At 48.8% G+C, this 21,443-nt stretch overlaps 1 protein-coding gene across 1 annotated transcript in view; it reads right to left on the minus strand.

Moving 5' to 3' along the window:
• CDH23 (cadherin related 23) overlaps positions 1–21,443 on the minus strand; it is a 129,995-nt gene that overhangs the window by 101,612 nt on the left and 6,940 nt on the right. The window contains exon 3 of the mRNA XM_090144926.1: positions 20,973–21,050. Coding sequence (XP_090001052.1) covers positions 20,973–21,050 — 78 coding nt within the window. The remainder of the gene's footprint in view (positions 1–20,972; positions 21,051–21,443) is intronic.

The raw sequence follows: 21,443 nt of genomic DNA on the forward strand, positions 1-21,443 counted from the left end.
TCCTATGGGCACCAGGGGCTTTATATCCTTACTTTTGCCTTCCTTTATCCCAGCCTCTCAGAGTGGTTTCCCTTTCTGATTTAGGTTAGACGTTAGGATGAAATTCTTCACTCAGAGGGCAGTGAGGTGCTGGCATTGCTGCCCAGAGCAGTGGGTGCTGCATCCCTGGAGGTGCCCAGTGCCATGCATGGGACCATGGGCAGCCTGAGCTGTGGGGCATCAAGCAACCCATGGCAGGGTTTGGAGCTCAGTGATCTTTAAGGTCCCTTCCAATCCAATCACCATGTGAATCTCTGGTTAATGAAGATGTGGGCACCCAGTGCCTGCCTACCATGTGCTCTAGACCCTTCTGCAGGGACTCCCTTACTTCTTGCAGCTGGGTGAGCAACACCAGCAGCACTCATGCCATGCAGGTACGTTCAGGTTACACCCTGATCATCATTCAGGTATGCTCAGGGATGCCTCACCTCATACCATGGGTACAAGGTCATCCCTCTCAGCATTTTCACACCTTTCTTCCACCTGGCTGCCAGCTCATTTCCTAAACAAAAACTCAACACTCCTTCTCAGGAAGGGCTCCAGCATTTGAGCCCAAACTTTCCAGAGGGACTCAGCAAGGAAAGTTTCCACTCCTACAGTTCGACTTGAGCTCACCATTACAGGCTCCTCTTTCTGGGCAGCAATGGGCAGCATCAGGTTACCCAGCAGCAGAGATGCCTCCACTCCCATCGCTGCCCACGTGCACCATGCACATCACCTCTTACCTATGGGAGAGAAAGGATCTCAGCATGGAGGGGACAAGGAAGAGAGGGAAAGCAAATCTGTGCAGTCACAATTTCCTCCGAGCGATTTTATCACTCTGGGAGCTGAAAAGCACAAAGGAGAGCCTTCCCTAGCTCCTTGAAGTCAGAGCAGGAGACAGAGTTTGTAATTTCTCTGCTGCATTTAGTATTTTTAAGTGGAGCAGTTGGTATTGAGATGGCATCCATAAGCAAAGCTGACAGGCAGCAGCAAGCCTTGGGAAGAGCCTCACTACTTGGAGGTGGCTGAAGGGATGGCTAAAGCTGTTTGAAAGGAAGAGTGAGTGATAACTGAGGGCTTTCTTAGTTTTCTTCACTATTTACTGAACACTTTGGTTAGTTTTGCATGGAAAATGGGAGGAAAAAACAACAACAACACCCCCTGGGAGATAGTGAACATTCTTGACATTTATCATGAAAGTAAAGAGAATCCCTGAGGCTGTCCCAGCAGATGCTGAGCACGAACGTGGGCAGAGAGGCAACATCCATCCCTGCAGCAAAAAACTACAGCTGCAGCCAGAGGGCTAAGAGAGCAACATCCTCTCATCAGCCTTCACACGGGTCTTACAGCAGCATGGACAGCAAGCTAGCCAAAAGCTTGTGTCTTCGTGCCAATGTAGGCTACAGCCTTTGCTTGCTTGCTGGCACTTCAGCTCCTTGGAAGAAGCTGCATATGGGCCCAGATCATTTCCCCCGCTCTCCTGGCTCTCCTTCCTCCCTCGGACCCCTGATGCCCTGCAAACCTCCAGCCTGGGAGCAGGGAGAGCACCAGCAGCGTGCAAACCCAGCGAGGGTGGGTGTTTCCAGCTGCATGAGCATGAAAGAGGGAAATATATACAAATGCATCAATAAAGCAGGAGAGCAAAGCAACAAAAGAAGCACTTGTAAAAGGAGGAGTCCAGGTCTGTTGAGGTATTCCCACTGTAAAAGTGGTTCCCACACTAAAAAACCCTCTTAAAAATAATTTCCTCTCCACGCTGCCTGAGAGCCTCATAATTACTAACAATGATCACAGAGCCATTCATTTCATCCCAAAATTAATACATCACGTTCAGAATGATATCACATTAATTTATCACAAGATTTATGAAACTTGCACTTTTTCTAATGAGATTTATGCAAATTCTGCTCCATCCATTGTTCACACTGTAAAAAAAAAAAAAAAAAAAAAGTTCTGTTCAGGAAGCTGCTCTGTCCAAAACCTCCACTGATATGTGTCCTTCCTCTTCAGCCCTACAACAGAGAAGGGACATTCCCAGTCTGTTCTGGGCCAACACAGCAAAGGAAAATGTAAATCTGAGATCAGCCAAAACTTCCCAGCAATGAAATCCATTGAGATGTTAAGTGATGGAAAAGAACCCCAGCATCAGCAGCCACACAGCAGAGCTGGGAGGAGGGAATGCCAACCCAACAACAGCACCCATGGAAAAGCCCCAGTGCTTCTGGAGTACAGACCAACGGGAAGCTGTGGAAAAACCCACCTGGGAATGCCAACCCCCTGTCTATAGAGGCAAATACATCCCCATGCCATGCTGCCACCCTGGGCACAGCTCCATTCAGCCCCGTGCCCCTCTCTGAAATGCCTATATGAGTCTGCAGTCGCTCCTCCAGGAGAATCTAGCTAATGCGGGCTTGATTAATGTTTCTGACACAAAGTTTAAACTCTAAATCCATAGGATATCCCTTTCTAATTAATTTTTGAAATAAGAAACCACCCAGAAAGTCTAAGGAATATTTCCATTGTTCCTTCCTGCCTTCTCCCAGCCTCCACACCTCTCTCCAAAAGAAAGGAGTCTGGTTTCCAGCTAATTAAACCATCACAGGGCACAGGATACTCTGTCACAGGTGCCAATATTTGGGGGGGGGGGAGGGGGAATGCCACCCAATTCTCCAGTATAGATATCACAGTGCAAGGGGATCCAGCTGAGAAACAGGTTCATGGGTGATGGTGAGAGCTTCACTCCGGCTTCCCACTAATGCCAATCAATCCAACACACCAGAGCAGCTTCAGGGTGCTGTGCTCAGACCCTGCAGGCAGCTTGGCACCCTACAGCCATCCCCTCCCCACTGCGAGATGGGCAAAGAATAGGAAAAAAAGGTGAAACTCGCAGGTTGAGGTGAATACACACAAGCTTTGGGATGAATGGGTTGGGTGTGCCTGCAGGGGGGATGCCCACTTAAATCCCATGGCCCATTTTCAGCAGGATCTGCCCCACATGCTGGTCCGGTTCCCACTGATGCCAGCCCCCCTAACAAGCAGTGTGAGCTGCCCTCTCTCAGCCTGCAGGGACTGATGTCAGCACAGCACCACTCTGTTTCCAGAAACATGAGACATCTGTGGAATTACGTGGAGCAACCAACAAGCACTGGGACCAAAGTGCTGTACTGCAGAGCTGGGGTCAGCCCTGCTTGGGGAACAGAGAGCTGTTTTCTGAACAAAGCCAGGCAAGCTGTGCTCTGCCTGCCGGCTGGTGAGAACAGAGATAACAAGGGGCTCCTGACCCTACAAGAGATGAAACCACAGCACCATGCAAAGAGCTTCACAGGTCAGGAGCAGCAGGTGACCTGTTGCAGCCTCCTTTGCTAACTGCAGAGAGGTATCTTAGATCTCAAGGATGCTGAGCCAGCAGTGCAACACTTGCACTGGCACTAGGAAAGCTGAGACTTGCTCAGGAGAGGAGCGAGCTAACACACAGCACCAAGTGGACATTGCTTCTCCTCAGCCACACTGAGCTTTCTGGAAGCACGCCTGGGCACAGGGAAGAAAAGCAGAAGTTGTCTAACGAGGTGCTTTGCTACTTGGTGTAAATAAATGATTCATGTGTAAGATGACACAGAGTGCTTTGCATCTTACCCAGGCAAGATAAAGCAGCTCTTCATTAGAAAAGAAGGGCTACTCTCTGAATAACATGATGGCAGAGGTAGCCTGTTCAGTTGCAGTGCCCAGGTGAGGTCCCAGGACTGTTTTGGCACTGAGCAGAGCTGCACAACACACTCCATCAGTGGCATGTGGGTACTGCATTGCCATGCTTCAGGCACAAAAATGCCACCTCTGAGATGGTGCTGCTGAGAGCCACATGTCCCCAGCCTTCCTGCCAAGCTGATCCCTATGGATGGGGACAAGAAATGCCCGTCAGCACATTTTACTTGCACAGGGGAAGTGGGAGCAGGATTCATTCACATCTTATTTGAAATCTCATCTATACCTTACAAAAGATGAAGCTTCCCTGGGGTGCTCAGCCTCACAGGGAATACAGAACCTTCCATTGCTACAGCTTGCCTGTGGCCCAGCTGCTCTGCTCTCCCTGAGCGGCTCAGGGAATAAATGCATGCAGCCATCCTGGTGCTAAACATTGCTGGATATTTTGCTCCAGCACAAAGTGACCCGGCCCATGCACTGCTCACCTCCTGCAAGAAGAACTTGGAGAAAACTGGGAGTCCCACTGAGTGGTTGAAGACAGGAGATGTCATTTACCTGGACCTGAGCAAGGCCTTTGACATGGTCCCCCATCACATCCTCATCTCCAAACTGGAGGGAAGTGGATTTGACGGGTGGACAACTAGATGGATAAGCAATTGGTTGAAAGGCCGCAGACAGAGGGTGGTGGTCAATGGCTCTATGTCCAGGTGGAGGCCGGTAACGAGCGGTGTCCCTCAAGGGTCTGTCTTGGGACCGGTGCTCTTTAACATCTTTATTAATGACATCGATGAGGGAATGGAGTGCACCCTCAGCAAGTTTGCTGATGACACCAAGCTGAGTGGTGCAGTCGATACGGTGGAGGGAATGGAGGCCATTCAGAGGGACCTTGACAGGCTTGAAAGCTGGGCTCGGGTGAACCTAATGAGGTTCAATAAGGCAAAGTGCAAGGTTTTGCACTTGGGCCGGAAGAACCCCAGGCACCTGTACAGGCTGGGGGGAGTTGTCCTTGAGAGCAGCTCGGCAGAGAAAGACCTAGGGGTCCTGATAGATGAGAAACTTAACATGAGCCAGCAGTGCGCTCTGGCAGCCCGGAAAGCAAATGGGATCCTGGGCTCCATCAGGAGAGGGGTGGTCAGCAGGGATAGGGAGGTGATTGTCCCTCTCTACTCTGCTCTTGTGAGGCCCCATCTGGAGTACTGTGTTCAGGTGTGGAGCCCTCAGTACAAAAAAGACATGGAGATTTTGGAAAGGGTCCAGAGGAGGGCCACGAAGATGATCAGGGGGCTGGAGCACCTCCCCTATGAGGACAGGCTGAGGGAGTTGGGTTTGTTCAGCCTGGAGAAGAGAAGGTTGCGGGGCGACCTCATTGCAGCCTTTCAATATCTGAAGGGAACTTACTCCCAGGAGGGGAGTAAACTCTTCATAAGGGCTGATAATAGCAGGACACGGGGAAATGGTTTTAAGTTAAAAGAGGGAAGATTTAGGTTGGATGTTAGGGGGAAGTTTTTTACTAGGAGGGTGGTTAGGTCCTGGAACAGGCTGCCCAGGGATGTTGTGGATGCCCCGTCCTTGGAGGTGTTCAAGACCAGGTTGGACGAGGCTCTGGGCAACCTGATCTAGTAAAGGTGTATGTTTGGTGGCCCTGCTAGGCAGGGGGGTTGGAACTACATGATCCTTGAGGTCCCCTCCAACCCAGGTCATTCTGTGATTCTGTGATTCTGTGATTCTGTACCAGTGGTCAGATTTTTGTCTGCAGACCTCAGATCCATAAGCAAATTGGCCTTGGACTGTCACCATAACTCTCAGAGATTTCAAAATATGCGCTGAGTGATGGATTCTGCCTCATTATAATGAAGATGCAGCAAAATCCCCACTGATTTATCTCTCAAGTTGAGTTAGCACCTCTCAATCTTGCAGTAAAAGCAAGTCTCACTAGTTGGGTCAGAAACGTGATGCCCAGAAAGGTCAGTTTGAGCAGGTTGCATTCCCTGGGAAGTAAACAGACTTCTTAAGAGAACCAAGAGAAACCAATGAGTGCTTGGAAGACTGGTTACATACATTATAGGACGGCTTGGGTTGGAAGGGACCCCAAAGCCCACCCAGCTCCAACCCCTGCAGTGAGCTGGCTGCCTCCCACAGCTCACACTGCCCAGGGCCCCATCCACAGCACTGGACACCACCAGAGATGGGGCACCCACAGCTCTAGGCAGCCTGAAGAGATGGAAAATAGAACAAAGAAGACATGCAATGTGTTAGTCCTTCCACCATCACTCCTGGCCTTGCAGCTGCCCCAGTGCAACTCCCTGGGGATGTGCCCCATCCAGGACACCTCCCTGCCTTCTGCTTCCTCTCAAATGCCAAAAGGAAGCTGGGGAGAAGCCAGGCAGGTGGTGTCTGGGTAAGTGAGGCACAAGCTTATCTGCCTCCCCGCCACCACACTGCGGCAAATTGTTTGTTGATAAATGAGGCTATTTAGGAGCAAGTGATGCCAGCGTTGCGGTTATTAATGAGGCCGACGTGGAGACATTTCAGAGCAGCCCCATGTTCCATTGTCCTCTCGCTTGTGAGTAATGGGGCACTTCAGCCACGGGGCTTCAGAACCTGCTTGGGCTGCTGAGCAACAAGAAAAATAAAACTGAAGGAAATGGATGGAGCATGCTGGACTGATGACTCTCATGCACTGAGAAAGCCAAGCTTCTTGGGTGGAAGTTGGGCAGAGCTCCAGAGTTGATGTTAAGCTGAGAGTGCTCCCCCCTTTCCAACTACCAAAACTCTTCCATTCACACTGCAAGCTCCTAGTGGCCATAACACAACCTGCAGCATCCTGCTCTCCCAGTCTACCACCCTGCATAGCAAACATACCCCAAGAAAAAGCCAAAAGCAAGCCCTGACAGTCCCAACAGAAAGCAGCACGGGTCCAGCTGTTCTTGCAGCACATGGTACGCTGCAGAGCACAATGAGGGTGACATTTGTTGAAGCCTGGGAGGCTTGCATGGGGCCAGCTCCTCACTTTGCACATCACAGATGTGTAAACGTGGCCAGGAGAGCAATGAGCGAGAAATAAAGAGGCCGGTTATTGCCATAGGAAACCTTGGAACTGAACTCTGTGGTCGCTGGTGGGAGTGCAAGGCAGAGCACACAAGCACGCAGCTGTAAATTTGTTTCCGACTTAATATACCCACGAGTGTTTTTCCTTTCCTATGAAAGCATTCCCTTCTGCAAACAAACATCTGGAGATCTCTGCTACAGCTGGACAATTATCCCCAGTGACTAAAGCGTTCAATTAATTTAGCCTTTCTCGTTTGCGAACCGTCTGCAAAGAGAGCGAGGTTTGCAGGAATTTATTTGTTATTTGAATACGTTCAGCGCATGGCTTATTAAAAACATATTTCAGACAAAGGATCTCTTGCTAAGTGCTCCTACAACTGCTGCTCCGAGGGCTGGCAGCCGGCTGCTCGCAGCACGCAGCCGGTCACCGCGCTCACGCGGGAGCATCTCTGCATCGTGATGGAATGCTATGCCTCTCCAGAAAGAGCTTTCCAAGGGCCCGTGGAAGCACCTGCAAAAAAACATTTCCTCTTGCAAGCACAGAGCACGCGGCCACCTCCAGCATCTTCAAAACCACAAAACAACTAGCACAGAAGTTGTCACAAACGGGATGAGAATACTCAAATTAATTGACTTAATGCAAAGCCACAGGTGGAAACACCTCTTAGTAGCTTGCACAACATCTTGCAAGCATCCCCGTGGCTCCTTATTGAGGCTCCTGTGTGTTTTGTTTCAGATCTCTAGGGAATGCTTCCTACATCACAGCAGCAGGAGAAAATGGGTGAGAAAAGGGGTAGGGAAGGGCTGTTTTCAAGATGAATGCGGTCCCTTGGGTATGCAGCAAACTCAGGCTTGCCTTCCTGCTGCCTTCACCTCAAGCAGACAGCCCATGCTCAAAAAAACCCACACCCTTAGTCAGATGTAGAATCCAAAATTTTAACGTCCAAACTCAAAACAAAGCCCTATGCTAAATCCCAGCTGCTGGGTTGTTTGAAGACAAGAAGAAAGCAATCACGGGGGTTTCAGAGGCTGTTCTAAAAGTAGAACGCTATGAAGAGAAGAGTGATCCTATAAGTCACAGTTTTAGGCTTTTTCTTTCAGTTGCTCCAAGGAAGGGCTTTCAAAGCTTCTCTTTCCCCTCAAGCCCTAAATGAGGGAGAAATGGGTACTGACCACTGAATTGAGCATCTACTTGCCAGCAGCTACTTGTACAGATCAGAGAGAACAAGGACAGCCCCAGCCACCTCTGCCTGACAGCTGCACCATAGATGTCAGGCAATCCTCCAGCCCCACCAGCCCTGGGAGGACCAGGGATCCTGCAGCACAGAGCACACAACAAGGAGACTCAGATAAAAACCTCAAAGACAAACTACAATGAGCAGCGAGCATTTTCCTACTGCCTATTTTTCTCCTTCTGCCTCTTTGGGTTGTGCTTTGTTCCAACCATTGTCCCCAGTGGGATGCAGAGGGCACAATGGCCCAGGCAACTCTTCACTTTTCTCACATTTGGGCTGAGATTATATCTGCTATTATTGAGGAGTGCTAATAAGCCATATTAACTGAGAGTGATGGAGAATGGAATAAGAGAAGGATTTTCCTTAGACCCAATATGCAAGGAATTCATAACTTCCCTAATACCTGTACTGATAACTGATATTCATGCTGACTATATTTTAAAACCAAGCTGACTCGTTCCACAAGAAATACTTACACTTATAGTGTGTGTATATATATATATATATGTACTCTAATCCTCTTCTAGTACCACTCATGAAGAACACCCCAAAAAGACCATGCAAACAAATAAAACAACATCCCCAGTTGAAACAGTATTGTAAGGTCCAGGAGGGCACAGGCAGTTTGGGGTATCAAGAAAAGGAGGCTGAGGATGATGCATGGAAGGAATCCCACCACTGCAGGCAGCTCAGGGCATGGGCAGAATCCCATTTGTTATGGGACCTCCAGTACTTCAGACCTTCACCCCCAGAACTCAGAAGCAAACTAAAGGGGTAAAGACCTTGTGCCAAGCCACTCATCTTTCAGCTCACTCTTGCAGATGATATAATTCCAGTTTTTGCAGATTAGGGGATGCCCATGTGCGCTTCCATCTCTCCTATCTGTCCCATGCATCCCACAAAGTGAGCCTGCATTTCCCTGCAGCCTCCCCCTGGTTTGCAACAGGGCTCTGTGACATGCCTCCCAAATGACTGATGAGTCGCATGTTGTTTTTGAGCAACTCACGTGGCTCACCAGCACACAAGATGACAGACCTTGGGAACCTGGGCATTAATACTGGAGATTTATAGTCAAATCTGTCACGGATGGGGAAGCTTTTTCCCCAAGAACTCTGCCTGAAGGTCGCTTTCCCTGGGCAGTAAGTGCAAAGAAACTCTCAGCCACTTTAGGCCCCAGGAGAGGGCATACGGGGAATGGAGAGATGCCCACAGAGCTCCAACTGCAGGCTCCACCCTGGCTTTGGGACCCCCAGCTCAATCCCCACATCCTCAGCAGGTTGGGCTGTGCTTCTGAGTATGTAATACGTTCACCCACAACAGACCCAGTCTCATCCACCCATGTTCAGCTGGGATGAACTCTCTGCAAACTCTTCTACTCCCTCCCAGCCTTCCCTACACAAAGATCAGGAAGCCATTGCAGCAGGACGTTTGATGCATGAGGCTACATCTTCCCGTGCACAAATACCATCAAGGAGTTCATGGATACTGCTGCTTGCTTATATTTCACTGTCAATGCTACGCTATTATTTCTGTAGAGTGACTGCTTACTGCAGCTCCAACAGGCAACAGGTGCCATGGAAATCAGGGTAAACCTTGAAAATACAACTTCATTCAGCATATTAGTAAAACCCTACACGTTTTTCATTCAAGGACAGTGAAGTCACAGTGCATAATCTCTCTACCATGGGATTTCCCCTTCAGATTACTGAAGTGTTCCACTGGTACAGCAACATACTTGTGAGCTGTGTCCAGCTGCTCAGAACAGGGCACATCAGTGGAGCAATTAGCTCACGTTTGTTATCCACTGAACAAACTCCATTGTTTCTGTTGCTATCAAGGCTGCAGGTGGCTTATAACAGCAGGAGGTGTCCTGGAGCACATCCAAAGAAGGGCAATGAAGGGTCTGGAGCTCACGTCTTCTGGGGAGCAGCTGGGTAGTTCAGTCTGGAGAATAGGAGGCTCAAGGGAGACCTCATTGCTCTCTAGTGGTGGTGAGGTAGGGGCCAGCCTCTGCTCCCAGGTAATGGCAGTAGGACGAGAGATGATGGCCTCAAGCTGTGCCAGGGGAGGTTCAGGTTGGGTATTAGGACAAATTTCTTCTGTGGAAGAGCAGTGACACAGTGGCACAGGCTGCCCAGGGAGGTGGGAGTGTTACAGCAGAGCTGTGGAGATGTGTTACTGAGGGACATGGGCAGTGAGCAGTATTGGTGGTAGCTGGACAGCTGGACTAGATTATCTTAGTGATCTTTTCAAACCTTAATGATTCTATGTTTCCATAGAGGTGTTTGGGACTAGCTTACCCACAAATTATCCTTGTCCCGGATGGGGACCAAAGTACTTGTGACAGAGGAGAACCAACCCTTCAATTTCTGAGCGTACCAAGGATGTCTGGCTTGGGGACATGAAATCAGTCATTCTGCTGCTTCTCTCTTCTCTTTGCCAAGGCTCATGACCAATACAGAAAGAGCAAGTCAAGAAATTCAGGATAAGTAGAGGCAAAACACCCACTAGGACCTACCCTGGGCTAGGTGGTAATTTCACAGATTTCAGAATACCCCACCAGGAGGAAATCTGCTTGGAAAGGCACCATACAGTCCTTCCATCCTTCCTTAATCACATATCAGGACTGGCTAATGGCAAGCGGTTCCCATCTCTTAGCTGGCAGAATGGATCAATCTGGACAAAGGAGACTTTAGAGGCTTAGTCAGGGCAACATGAATAAATCCAATGAATCATTTATTCAGTCAATTTTGGCTGTCTCTAACAATTCGCCATCTGAAAGTTTCTCTGGTGTATTCTTATTTAAAACAATAATCTCTGTGGATAATTCTTAGTCTCCAATTTGTTTAGAAAGCAGCAGATTATAAAACTTGAGCCATTTTGGAAGGACACAGTTGACATTGTGTCATTTCTTCCCTTGCCTGAGCCTGCTTAAAGGACCAACAGGAATTAGTCCAAATCAGAAATTTCCTTTCTACTAGTCCTGTTTGGCACCATGTGTGGAACACTGCTGCCTGCAGCCTTTTCTGGACACTACATACCAGCAGAATCAGCAGACCCCTACGAACACACCTGTCCCTGCAACACTCATTCATCTTGTCACAAATCTGAAGACCCAACACAACACTCTACCAAAAAGAGATTCCTTGGAGCAGAGATGAGCCAGATTCACAGTCTCTGATCCCAGCTCCTGACCTGACCCCCTCCTCTCCCTCGTTATGGATGAGGTAAATTAGCTGTGACACTCATTAGCTTCAGCTCCTAATTAGGGAAAATTAATATTGGTTTTGATAGAAGTGTTGGCTCTCCCAGGCAAAGGCATTATCGACCTAATTATCCTGTTTTGGAGCAAATTCCATTGCAGAACATTCTTCTTGGGGAGCCTATAGGTCGCAGGCACCCACTTCCCAGCCCTCCCAGAGCACCTGACACCATCCCCAGCCCACCCTTCCCAAGGCCAGAGTCCTGCTGGCACTGCTCTCATGAGGGCAGCCAATGATGCCATGCATCTTGGCAGTGCTTCAGACAGCTAATGGCTAATTAGTGACTACCCAGTGAAGAGGGTTTTAGGGGAAAGCAGGGGAAAAAAACATCTATGTCGCTGGGAGGAGCAATTCTGGGAAAGGTCTTCAGTTTTTCATGTTAGGACAAGAGGAACTTGCACACCTTCCTGCCTTTCAGCTGGACCATGATAAATGGGGCTGTTGTTCCACATCACATTTTTAGGACCATAATAATCTCCCTGGAGCAGCACCAGTCACCCCTGCCTGCCTGCAGCTGCATCTCCTCCCAGCCAGCCCGCATCCTTTGTGCCTCATGACCCATTGCCCAGGCTTACTGCAGGACTCCACCAGCCCTTCTCACAGCTCACCGGGACTCTGACAGTAGCTAACGAAAGCAATACACTGCTAAACAGAAGGGAAACATTTGCTACCAAAGTTACATATGAAAAGCCACTGTCTTATTCACACATTAATAATAATAAAGATGTCAGACTGTCAGATAAGAAGTTAATCTCATTCAGAGCACAATTAAGGGTGCCATTAGCCAACCACCTGGGGCCACTTCTGCTTTTCCAGTGCAGTGGGTTTAGCAGATAACAGGCATGAGAACAGGACAGATCTCCACACCAGACCATTGGCACCACTACAGGCAGCCCTAACAGGCCTGTGCTCCAGCCAGGGCACTACGTACTATTTTCTTACTCACACCAAAGAGGCTGCATGCAGGACTCCCCTCCTCCCTTCCCCCTTGCTGTCAGACTTGGGGGATGCTGCACACCTTTACAGTTTCTGCAAGAGCATCCTTTTGCAGTGTGATGCTATCTGCCTGGGAATTTTATTTTTCTCCTCCACATCCACATGGAGCCCTAATTTATGACCATTTCCACAACTCCAGTGAAGCACACGAGTAATGGCTGCTGGCTGATGTGCTCTCTGCAGCCTTTCCCTCCCAGCTCCATACCTGACAGGTCTGCAGACAGCATTAAGTTTTCAGTGCTTTCTGCATTGGGAATTCTTGCTCTGGCTGCAGTCCTTCCCATAGGGCTCAACAGAAGCCAGAAGACAGCAGCAAGACCCTATAGGAGCATTATTGGCCCCCCCAAAGCTCTCAAGCACCCAGTCTGTGCTTGGGAAATGCACTATTTGAATGAAAATCCCTTGCCAAAACACATGCTCAATGTGGAATGCAAACCAGCAACCAGGCTGAAATTAGGGCACAGGGCACTTGTGTTAGTGAAAGGAAGGGTGATCTTCCACCTCAGGTATAACAGTCACTTAAAAAGCCAAATTCCTCCATTTTCAGGTAGTCAGCAAGAAACCCAGGACCAAATCACCCTCCTACCTGGGAGCGCGATGGCAGACCGCCCGCACAATGCAGCACACGAGGCTCACCAGAGCAGCCGCTTGACAAAGCAGTGCAGATGAATGGAATAAAATTGAGTTACTAAGCATTAAATGTCAAGTGTTTGAAATCTTTCCCCCTTGCGTAAAGAGCAACGTTAATAAATCTTTACGAGAGGGAACGTGGAGCGTATTCACTCTTTTGACCACCGCTGCAAATGGAGCAGATGTTTTCATTGAGTTGTCCAACAATGCTGTCTCGATCTTTCTTCCCCCGAGTGGTTACAGTTAATTCCAAAGCCATCAATGCACGGGAGCGCTTTGACAGGAGGAACCAATTTATTAACTCCCGCTGCCAATCAAGCACATTAATGCAGCCGTCTCAGGAAGGGGCATTGGCACACAGCTGTGATAACACGGATAAAAACCACAACGCCAAGGTGATCACCCCGTGTGTCCCCTGGTCCCAAAAGTCAAGGAAAGGACAACAAAAGTCAGGAACAAGCCACTGACACAATCAACGCATCCCTGTTAGCACGGTTGGGTAGCTGCAGCAATGCACACATTGGCATGAGCTTCTTTATAGATATAAGGATGTTTCTGCAAAGAAAAGGGTTAAATATTCTCAACGCAGCTCGCTGAGATGGGGGCAGCTTTGTGCATTGATACTTCCCAACAGCAAGGTTTTTATTCGGCAGTCTCAGCACATGGCACGTATGCCTGTTTCCAGAATGGCTCTCTTCTACCTGCTTATTTTTGTACAGGAACGTGGGGGGTTTCTGTAATGGGCTAGCTGAATTTTCACATTTTCAATGCGTAAAATGACTGGAGCAGGTGAAGAGAAGCAAGACTTCTTTTTTCATGATTTTTTTTTCTGGGTTTAGGGCTATTTTTCCCCATTACCAGCAAGCAACAATCAGAAAGTAGTGGCAACAGGGAATAGCTTAAATGCTTTCATTGAAAAATATATATATATATATATAAAGTAACATTTCTACAGCAACCAGTCACAAAATGTTTAATTAAAAGGTTAATATTTCACAAGGCTGGAAGTCAAACAGTACAAAGATTCCAAAAGCATCTCTCACAGGATGCCTTTATCAGCAGCGCTGCGTTGCTGGACAATGCTTTGAGCAGTTCCCCACCTTGCCTAGGAGCTGGACATATGCCCCTGCACTATGTCACTGCCAAGCCACCAGTGTTCAAACTGCTGGATGCCAGCCCACCTTGAGGCCATCCACTCCCAGCAGCTGCCTCTTCACTGTGGCATTTTATTTTTTAAGCTCACACAATCCAAATGTACGAAGCTCCCACTCTGGCAAAAGGCGCAGGCATGGCTATTAAACACTATGGTCAGGGCTCCTTTCTTTTTTCTTTTTATTTGTCTAAAAATCCCACTGACAGACTCAGGGAAGAAGCAGGTCACCTTCCCCAACCCTCTCCACCAAAACAACAATCATACGTGCAGGTATGCATCTCCCTACAGAATGGGATCCTGGTTGCCCTTCAGACACTACTACTTCCAAGAGATACAAATAACCCCCTGATTTGAACACAGACACAGACTGAATATACAGATCACTGTATGACTTAAAGTTCTCCCATGCAACAACACATCCTGAAGCCTCAGTGGATTAGGATCAAGGTGGAAGAGCCCAGATCACAGAATGGCTTTTGGGGTAAATGAGATCACAAAGTCCATTCAATCCCTGCCATGGGCTGGCTGCACCCCAGCAGCTCAGGCTGCCCAGGGCCCCATCCATGGCACTATGCAGCTCCAGGGATGGGGTACCCACAGCTCTGGGCAGCAGTGCCAGTGCTTCACCACTCTGTGAGATAGCATGAATTAATGTTACCAAAGCCCTTCCAAACATACAAACCAAACCAGACCTCGTTGCCATAAACATGCATCTTCCTCTGCTGCTGTTAAAAGGGTTTGGCCAGAATGCAGGACCTTGTGCAACCCAATATGGCAAGCCTAACCCTGCAAACTGTTTGATGAAGTTGCCCGAACCAAGGTTAATTCGTCCACATTGCAAATACACTTTCTGCCTTCTCTCTCTGTTCTTAGACATAAGTATCGATGTTACTGCTTATTAGCAAAGCAAATAAGAAGATTTAAGTGATTGATGAAGTGATTAATTTAATGACGCAGGACTAAGGGTTTGGGGGGACTTTTTTACCTTAAGTTTCCTGATGTTGGGAATAACTAATTACACAGCCTTCAGTTCATGCTAATAATGCTGTACACTACCTAAAGCTCAGTAAACAGCTTTGTCAATGGACCTTCTAGCGACCAGCAGCGGGAAAAGGGTTTGCTAGGAAGCCTGAAATTCCTTTTCACCAGGCTGTAGGATGCATTCTTCAAACATTTGTTGTTCATTAGAGTTGTTACAGCATTTAGAAACAAACTCGGCCCTTTGCAGAGCACTTATCAGCCCTGACCCAAGGAGCCTGCAAATCCAATTTTAGACGGTAAATAGTCATCGGAAGGTAATATTGCTTTCAATTAATCCTGAAAATGAAGGCGATGTTCTTATGGTTTGGGCTTCTAGAGGAGAACATTCGCTCGCAGCCATGCCCGTAATGAAGCTTGCAGAACAGACTTCATATTCAAAAATATCTCAATCTTTCTCACAGCCAGAGCCCAGCACATTCATCTTGAATTATCCTTTGTAAAAGGCCAAATCAATTCTGCTGGCTGCACGCGGGCAGGCACGCGCACCCCACCGGGCTGATGGGCAGGCAGGCACTCCCACTGCCGGCCCCAGGTGGCAACGCCATCCCACAGCAGCCACCTACCAGAGGGTGGGGAGGCAAAAGGATTTGAGGCAAAAGGAAACCTCGAGCCCTCTTGCGCTGTTCTGGGCTCCTATGTCTTGTAAACCTGCACGATCTTGCAGGTATTCCTAAACACTGGTCCAGCTAAAAACTTAAAAAAGCCAAAAGAAAGGGACAAATCCTTGTACAAGAGGATTGCAGCTGCTCCCCAAATGCTGGGTGTTGATGTAGCTGGGATGCGGAATGGTTCCAAGGCAGCAACTCACTTGCATGCTCCCATATGAAAGATTTCTGACTCGAGAAGATTTGTGGAACCCTTTTGTTGCCTAAGTCAACAACAAACTACTGCCAAAAAAAAAAAAAAAGAAAAAAGAAAAAAGTAGAGGGATACTTCTCCTGCTTCCCAACATGGCTCAGCACAGCCAGGATGGCAGAGGAGGTTGATAAGGTGTGGGCAAAGCAGGCTGGAGGTTCAACCCTTCACACAGTGCGGATGGATCATGCCTATAGGGAAGGCAGATGGTGTCTTTAGCGAGACCACACCAGCCAAGTGTGCAGTCCCAGGAAGGAGGTTCCCAGCAGCACTGTTATAATGCCATCACATTTTGCAAAGGCATCTTTCACGCTGCCAATATTTCCTGAGAGCTGGGTTTTTGGAGAGCAGACCTACCGCAGTTTGTTCACCCTGCTCCTTTTGGTGAGTCAACCCTGGGCTCTGTAGCCATCCTCTGCACAGCTCTGCCCAGAGAGCTGCGAGATGGTTTAATCAGTCAGGAAGCAAACACTGGCACTCTGCTCTCGACATGTTTCCCTCCAGCTCTGCACCAGGCAGGTGCCACCAGTGGTCACACAAGAGCCCAGCCGCAGTCCCCAGCAGATGCCTGCAGCTGTGGGATCAGGCAGGGCTTAGCACAAGCAGCCCATGCTCAGATAACCATATCTACGGCAGCAGCTTGAGCAGCCCGGCACCCCCAGGGACTCACCCGGGTGCCAAAGCATCTGGCTGCTCAGGACCGACTCCGGAAGTCTGGCATGGAGGAGGTGATTGCCTTGGAAACTACACAGTGCGTGAGGATGTGCTGCCATCCTGTCCAAGGAACCCTTTGGTCCTAACAAGAGTGGACAGTGGGGTAAGGCCATCTGCAGCCATCAGCAGGAAATGCTGTCCCAAGACCTGGAGAGACCAACAAGCACCCTGCCTGCTGAGCAGTGAATTCCTCTTCTTGTAGAACAACTCACTCCCAAAAGGACTGCAAGTTCCCAAACTAGCCAGATTTTTATTTATTTTTACAAGCACTCCCACCCTGTTCCCAAAGCATGAGCTATTTGCAGCATTTTTACCAGCTCAGCAAAGTTCCACATAGAATCATAGAACCACTAATGCTGGAAAAGACCTCAGATCACCAAGTCCAACCCCAGCCCATCCCCACCTGCGCATGGGCCATGCTCCTCAGAGCCACATTTCCACTCTTTTTGAAGATCTTCTTGATAACACAGCAAAGGGGATGGCTGAGCCTTGTAACAAAATCACTGTCGATTCCCCCCTGTCATCCTGCACCACCCAACCCCAGCAAGCTTTGCAGAAGTCAGTCCTTCAAATTCACCTCCTCTTCCACTTTAAGACAACGTTATTCCAATGATGCTGAAATGTCATCCCTTTGATGAAGGGGAAGCAGGATTGCTCTGGTTTGAGCAGTCCCTTTTGTCATGCAGTTTGGGAGGCAGTGAGGCATGAAAGCTTTCATAGAACTGCAGCTGAATTGAGAGAGGTGGACACAAGGCTGCTTAGGGACCCGACGTGACGGATATCTTCATTTCTGAAGCCCGTCCTGCATAAAGCAAACCCATTTGCTGGCCAATTAGACCCTAGTCACTGTATGACACTAAGATGACATTCCTCTGGGGGGACCCAAGCAGCTAAGCCCTGCAGCATTCAGAAAGCCTCACACCACCTGCCCCAGGGGAAGCACTAAGAGCAGCTCTGGGGGGTGACAGAGGTGCCCTGTCCTCCTGACCCAAACCCCTGTCTGAGGGAGCATCAGAACTCATCCTACAGAATGCTGGCATTGCTTTGTGTCTCTTCAGGAGCAAAAGTACTGTTTGAAGCAAGCCTGATGTTCTCCATTCCAATCCTTTCCTCCAGTGTGCAAAGAGGAGACCCCACCATGGACCTCCACTTCTTACAGGGATAGTAGCAAGTACACGTATCCAAGGCTACAAAAGCCACAGCAGAGATTTGCCCTTCTTCTGCTTGCAGACCCACCTTCTAATGAACCCAGGGCTGCAGCAGTGCCACCCCTTCTATGTGCCAATGAGCCAGAGTCCTCCAGCACCTCGCCCAGCATCGATATCTATGCTGCTCTCCGTTACCTATGGCCCTCTCTGATGTGTGGCATTAAATGAAATGGCCCTTGGAATGATTTTGCTCAAGGCAGTGAGTAGCGCAATAAAGACAGACAGCTCCTCTCCCACAAGCTCTCCCTCCAAGGGCTGTTAACCAGCTATTACTTCTACTTTTGGAGCAAAACACTACGCTTTGGCTACTCCGATGCCTGTTGCTCCATTTCTTCCAATGCACCAGATCAAATCAGCAGGGGGAGGGTTTAAAAAGCAGCAAAGCTTTTTAAACCCTGCACACAGTTGCCCATGCATCCGTGACATCCCCAGCACTGCATTTCCCCATCCGTGCCCCAGCCGCCCAGCCCATCATTATCCCTCCCCCTATCCAGGCTTCCCCTGGCTCTCCGCTCCTGACTCAATGGCACTCGCCCTCCTTCAGCTCACGTTTCCTATTCCCAGTGCTCCCGTCCGGCGCTCCCCCTCTGCCTGTGTGTGTGTTTCATTACTTCTGGGTGAAATAGCTGACTAGAGGGTCACTCCACCTGAAAATTGCTCTCCCAGGACCTAAATGAAACAGATGGGCATTGATGATGTTTTCAAAGGAATTAATCAGCCCGGACTGGCGGCAGCGCCGGCAGCTCCATAGTCCCAATCTCGCCTAATGAATTCCGAGTTCTCTGTCTTAATAGCTCCTGACAAGACTAATTTACTCCTGTAAGTGATTAGAGGGGGGAACGATCTCTTAATTGTTGCTTAAGATTCCTCTAGGCATCACACGCAGCGAGTGGGGCTGCTCACTTTGTGTGAGGTGCTCCTGTGCCTGGGCACATCAAGCGATGTGAAGAGGGCTGCAAGGAGGCACGCAGCCAGGGCTGCCCAGGCAAGGGAAAGACTTGCTCTGTGCAGGGACAGCTGAGTGCTGCATCCACACCTCTAGTACTGAGAACAGGAACTGGGATGCTGAGGATGTTGCAGGAGGGTACCAAGACCAGGTGGGAGCTTCAGACCTGGTTCAGCATGTAGCAATCCCCTTTTTTTATTCCAGCATCCTCTGCAGCAAGCATTCACTCAATGCCACGGTGATGGGTGCTTCTCAAAAACCTCAAGAAGCCATGGGCTCTTTCCAGCTTTGCTACATGCCCTCAGCTGGGGTACAAGAAAGGTGCTGCCAGGTGATGCTTTTTTTTTCCTGTCAGTTAACAACCCTTACTCTGAAAATATCTATCAACAGCAAAATAAAGCAAAACAAGCACTTTGTCAACAGTTTCAAGGTTGATGTTTCCCTCTGGTGCATCTGGAACCAAAATCCCGGAGCACCAATATCTTTAAGAGTGAATTTCATTTCTGTTCAGTGTAATACAGAGTTTAGGGAAAAAAAAATAATAAAAATCAAGCCCCAAACGTAATGCCAGGAACAACTCTATACGCACAATATCTCACTGGAAAATAGACTTTCAGAAATCTCCAGTCATTTTTCACCAGAATAGAAGTTCCGTCAAATTCCCATAAGGTATTTCAAGCTCAACTACTCCAAGAGCCACACTCTTGGTCAGGAAGCGTTCCCATTAACCTGTTCCCAACCAGTTCCCACTCCTACATCCACACAGCTGCTTTCTTCCAGCAGCTCCCCAAGCCACGCTATGATTTTGCAGAGCCCTCCAATCTCTGAGAGCTCTGGTGAGGATCTGAGCACAGCAAGAACAGGTGTTGAGGATGCTGCTCAAGGTGGTAGATGGAGGTAGGAGCGCATGAGAAGGGGCCTCCATCTACTCCTGGCCACCCTTCTGTTGTTGCTCATGAGGGCTCCCAATCAATTCCTCCAGCATTAAAGGCCCGTCATGAGCACTGATTGAAGAGCACAAGCTTAATGGACTGAGAGTCTGGAAAAAGGCTGAGAACGATCAGGTCGATTTCTGCATTTACTTCAGACCAATCACTACCTAAATAAAGAAATAAAAAATAAGGTACACCTGCCAATCAAATGATGACCAAGATGTTTTTTTTCTTTCAAGGGCACCAACACATACACGCCTGGATGTGCACCACAACCTTGCCCAAATTCCCAGGCATCCAGCAGTGCATTTGAGATGCTCCATGCTCAGGTATTTGCAGTTGGAAATGAGGAATAGAGGATGAAGTGCTGGCACAGTGAGAGATGCTCTTCCCCATTTAAACTCATCCATCCCTGCTTGGGGAGACTCCATCCCTCACTGCCTTGCCTCACTTTGGGTCATCCATGCCTTCAAAGCTTTTACAACTCCTTCCTTCTGTCCTCTTCCAGAAAGTTTTTCCCCACAAGCCTCCATTCCTGAGGTCTTTGTTCCTTTGTGGCAAGGTCCAGCAGCATGGATGGTCCCAGTCATGGTGCTGGGTCCAGTACATCACCATGTTACCTGACCATATGGACCACAGCCAGAGCCAAGGACACTGAGCCTGCTCTGATGGTCACCAGGTACTGCAGTGCCACTGTGAACTGTCCCAAAGGGGCAAAGGCACTGAGGCTCCTCTCTGTGCTTTTAATCATGGCCTACATCTGGAGATCCTATTTCTATCCATATGCATTGAATGCATCCAGAGCTCACTGCTGCCAGACTCACCCATCTGCTTATAGCAGTAGGTCCCCCAGCACAACACAACCCTTCCCCACATGGGAAAAGACCCCACACCACATTGAGTAATTAGCTAAGTAACAACCACAGAAACAAGAAACAACAACCACAGAAGCAAGAAATGGGCTTAAGCTTCCCATGCACGAAGCATTTGAGACATACTCCCAAGCATGGAGAAGACCTAGCCAAAAGCACTCTAGCTCCAACCTTCCAAAGGCAGCCAGAAAGAACAAGGCAGAACTTGAGCCCCAGCTGGCAGTATGAACCCATGGGCCAAAAAAACCCCTCAACCAACCAGTAATGATCAAATCTAATCACTTTTTAATTATTACTACTACTTAAAATCTTGTCCAACGTTGGGTTAGCAAGACCAGCCAGCAACACACAGCACTTACCCACAGGAGTGTCCTCATTGATCAGCAGGTAGGTGTCAAAGAAGTAGTTTATGAAGTAGGGTAGCCGGTTGCCTTGACCTGGGAAAGGAAAAAGAGCAAGGAGTTCTTTCAGCAGTCAGGAGAATCATTTTGTAGGCAGGAGAATCTTCGGGCTCAGGGACAGGCTGGTGGAGAATCAAACGTGGCTGGACCTGGGATGGTGAGGGACACCCCCAGACCACAGCTGGTAGATAGAAGAGGAGCAGAGATGGCTCCTACAGTGGTCATGAGCTTTTTTTTTTTTTTTTTTTTTTGAGTTGTTTTCTTGAGAAGAGGCAAGAGGGGATGGTGACAGAGGGCAGCAGGGCAGGCTTAATGAGAAGGTGTTGGGATGGTGAGCGTGAAGAAGGTGATGTATTGCTGAGAACAAGTGGAGAGCAAGAAAACTCAACACCCTCGAGGTGATGAAGGGAGGTGAGGAGATGGATGATG

The sequence above is a fragment of the Phasianus colchicus genome, chromosome 8 (assembly GCF_987193195.1).
Source record: "Phasianus colchicus chromosome 8, bPhaCol1.hap1.1, whole genome shotgun sequence".
Taxonomy (NCBI): Eukaryota; Metazoa; Chordata; class Aves; order Galliformes; family Phasianidae; genus Phasianus; species Phasianus colchicus.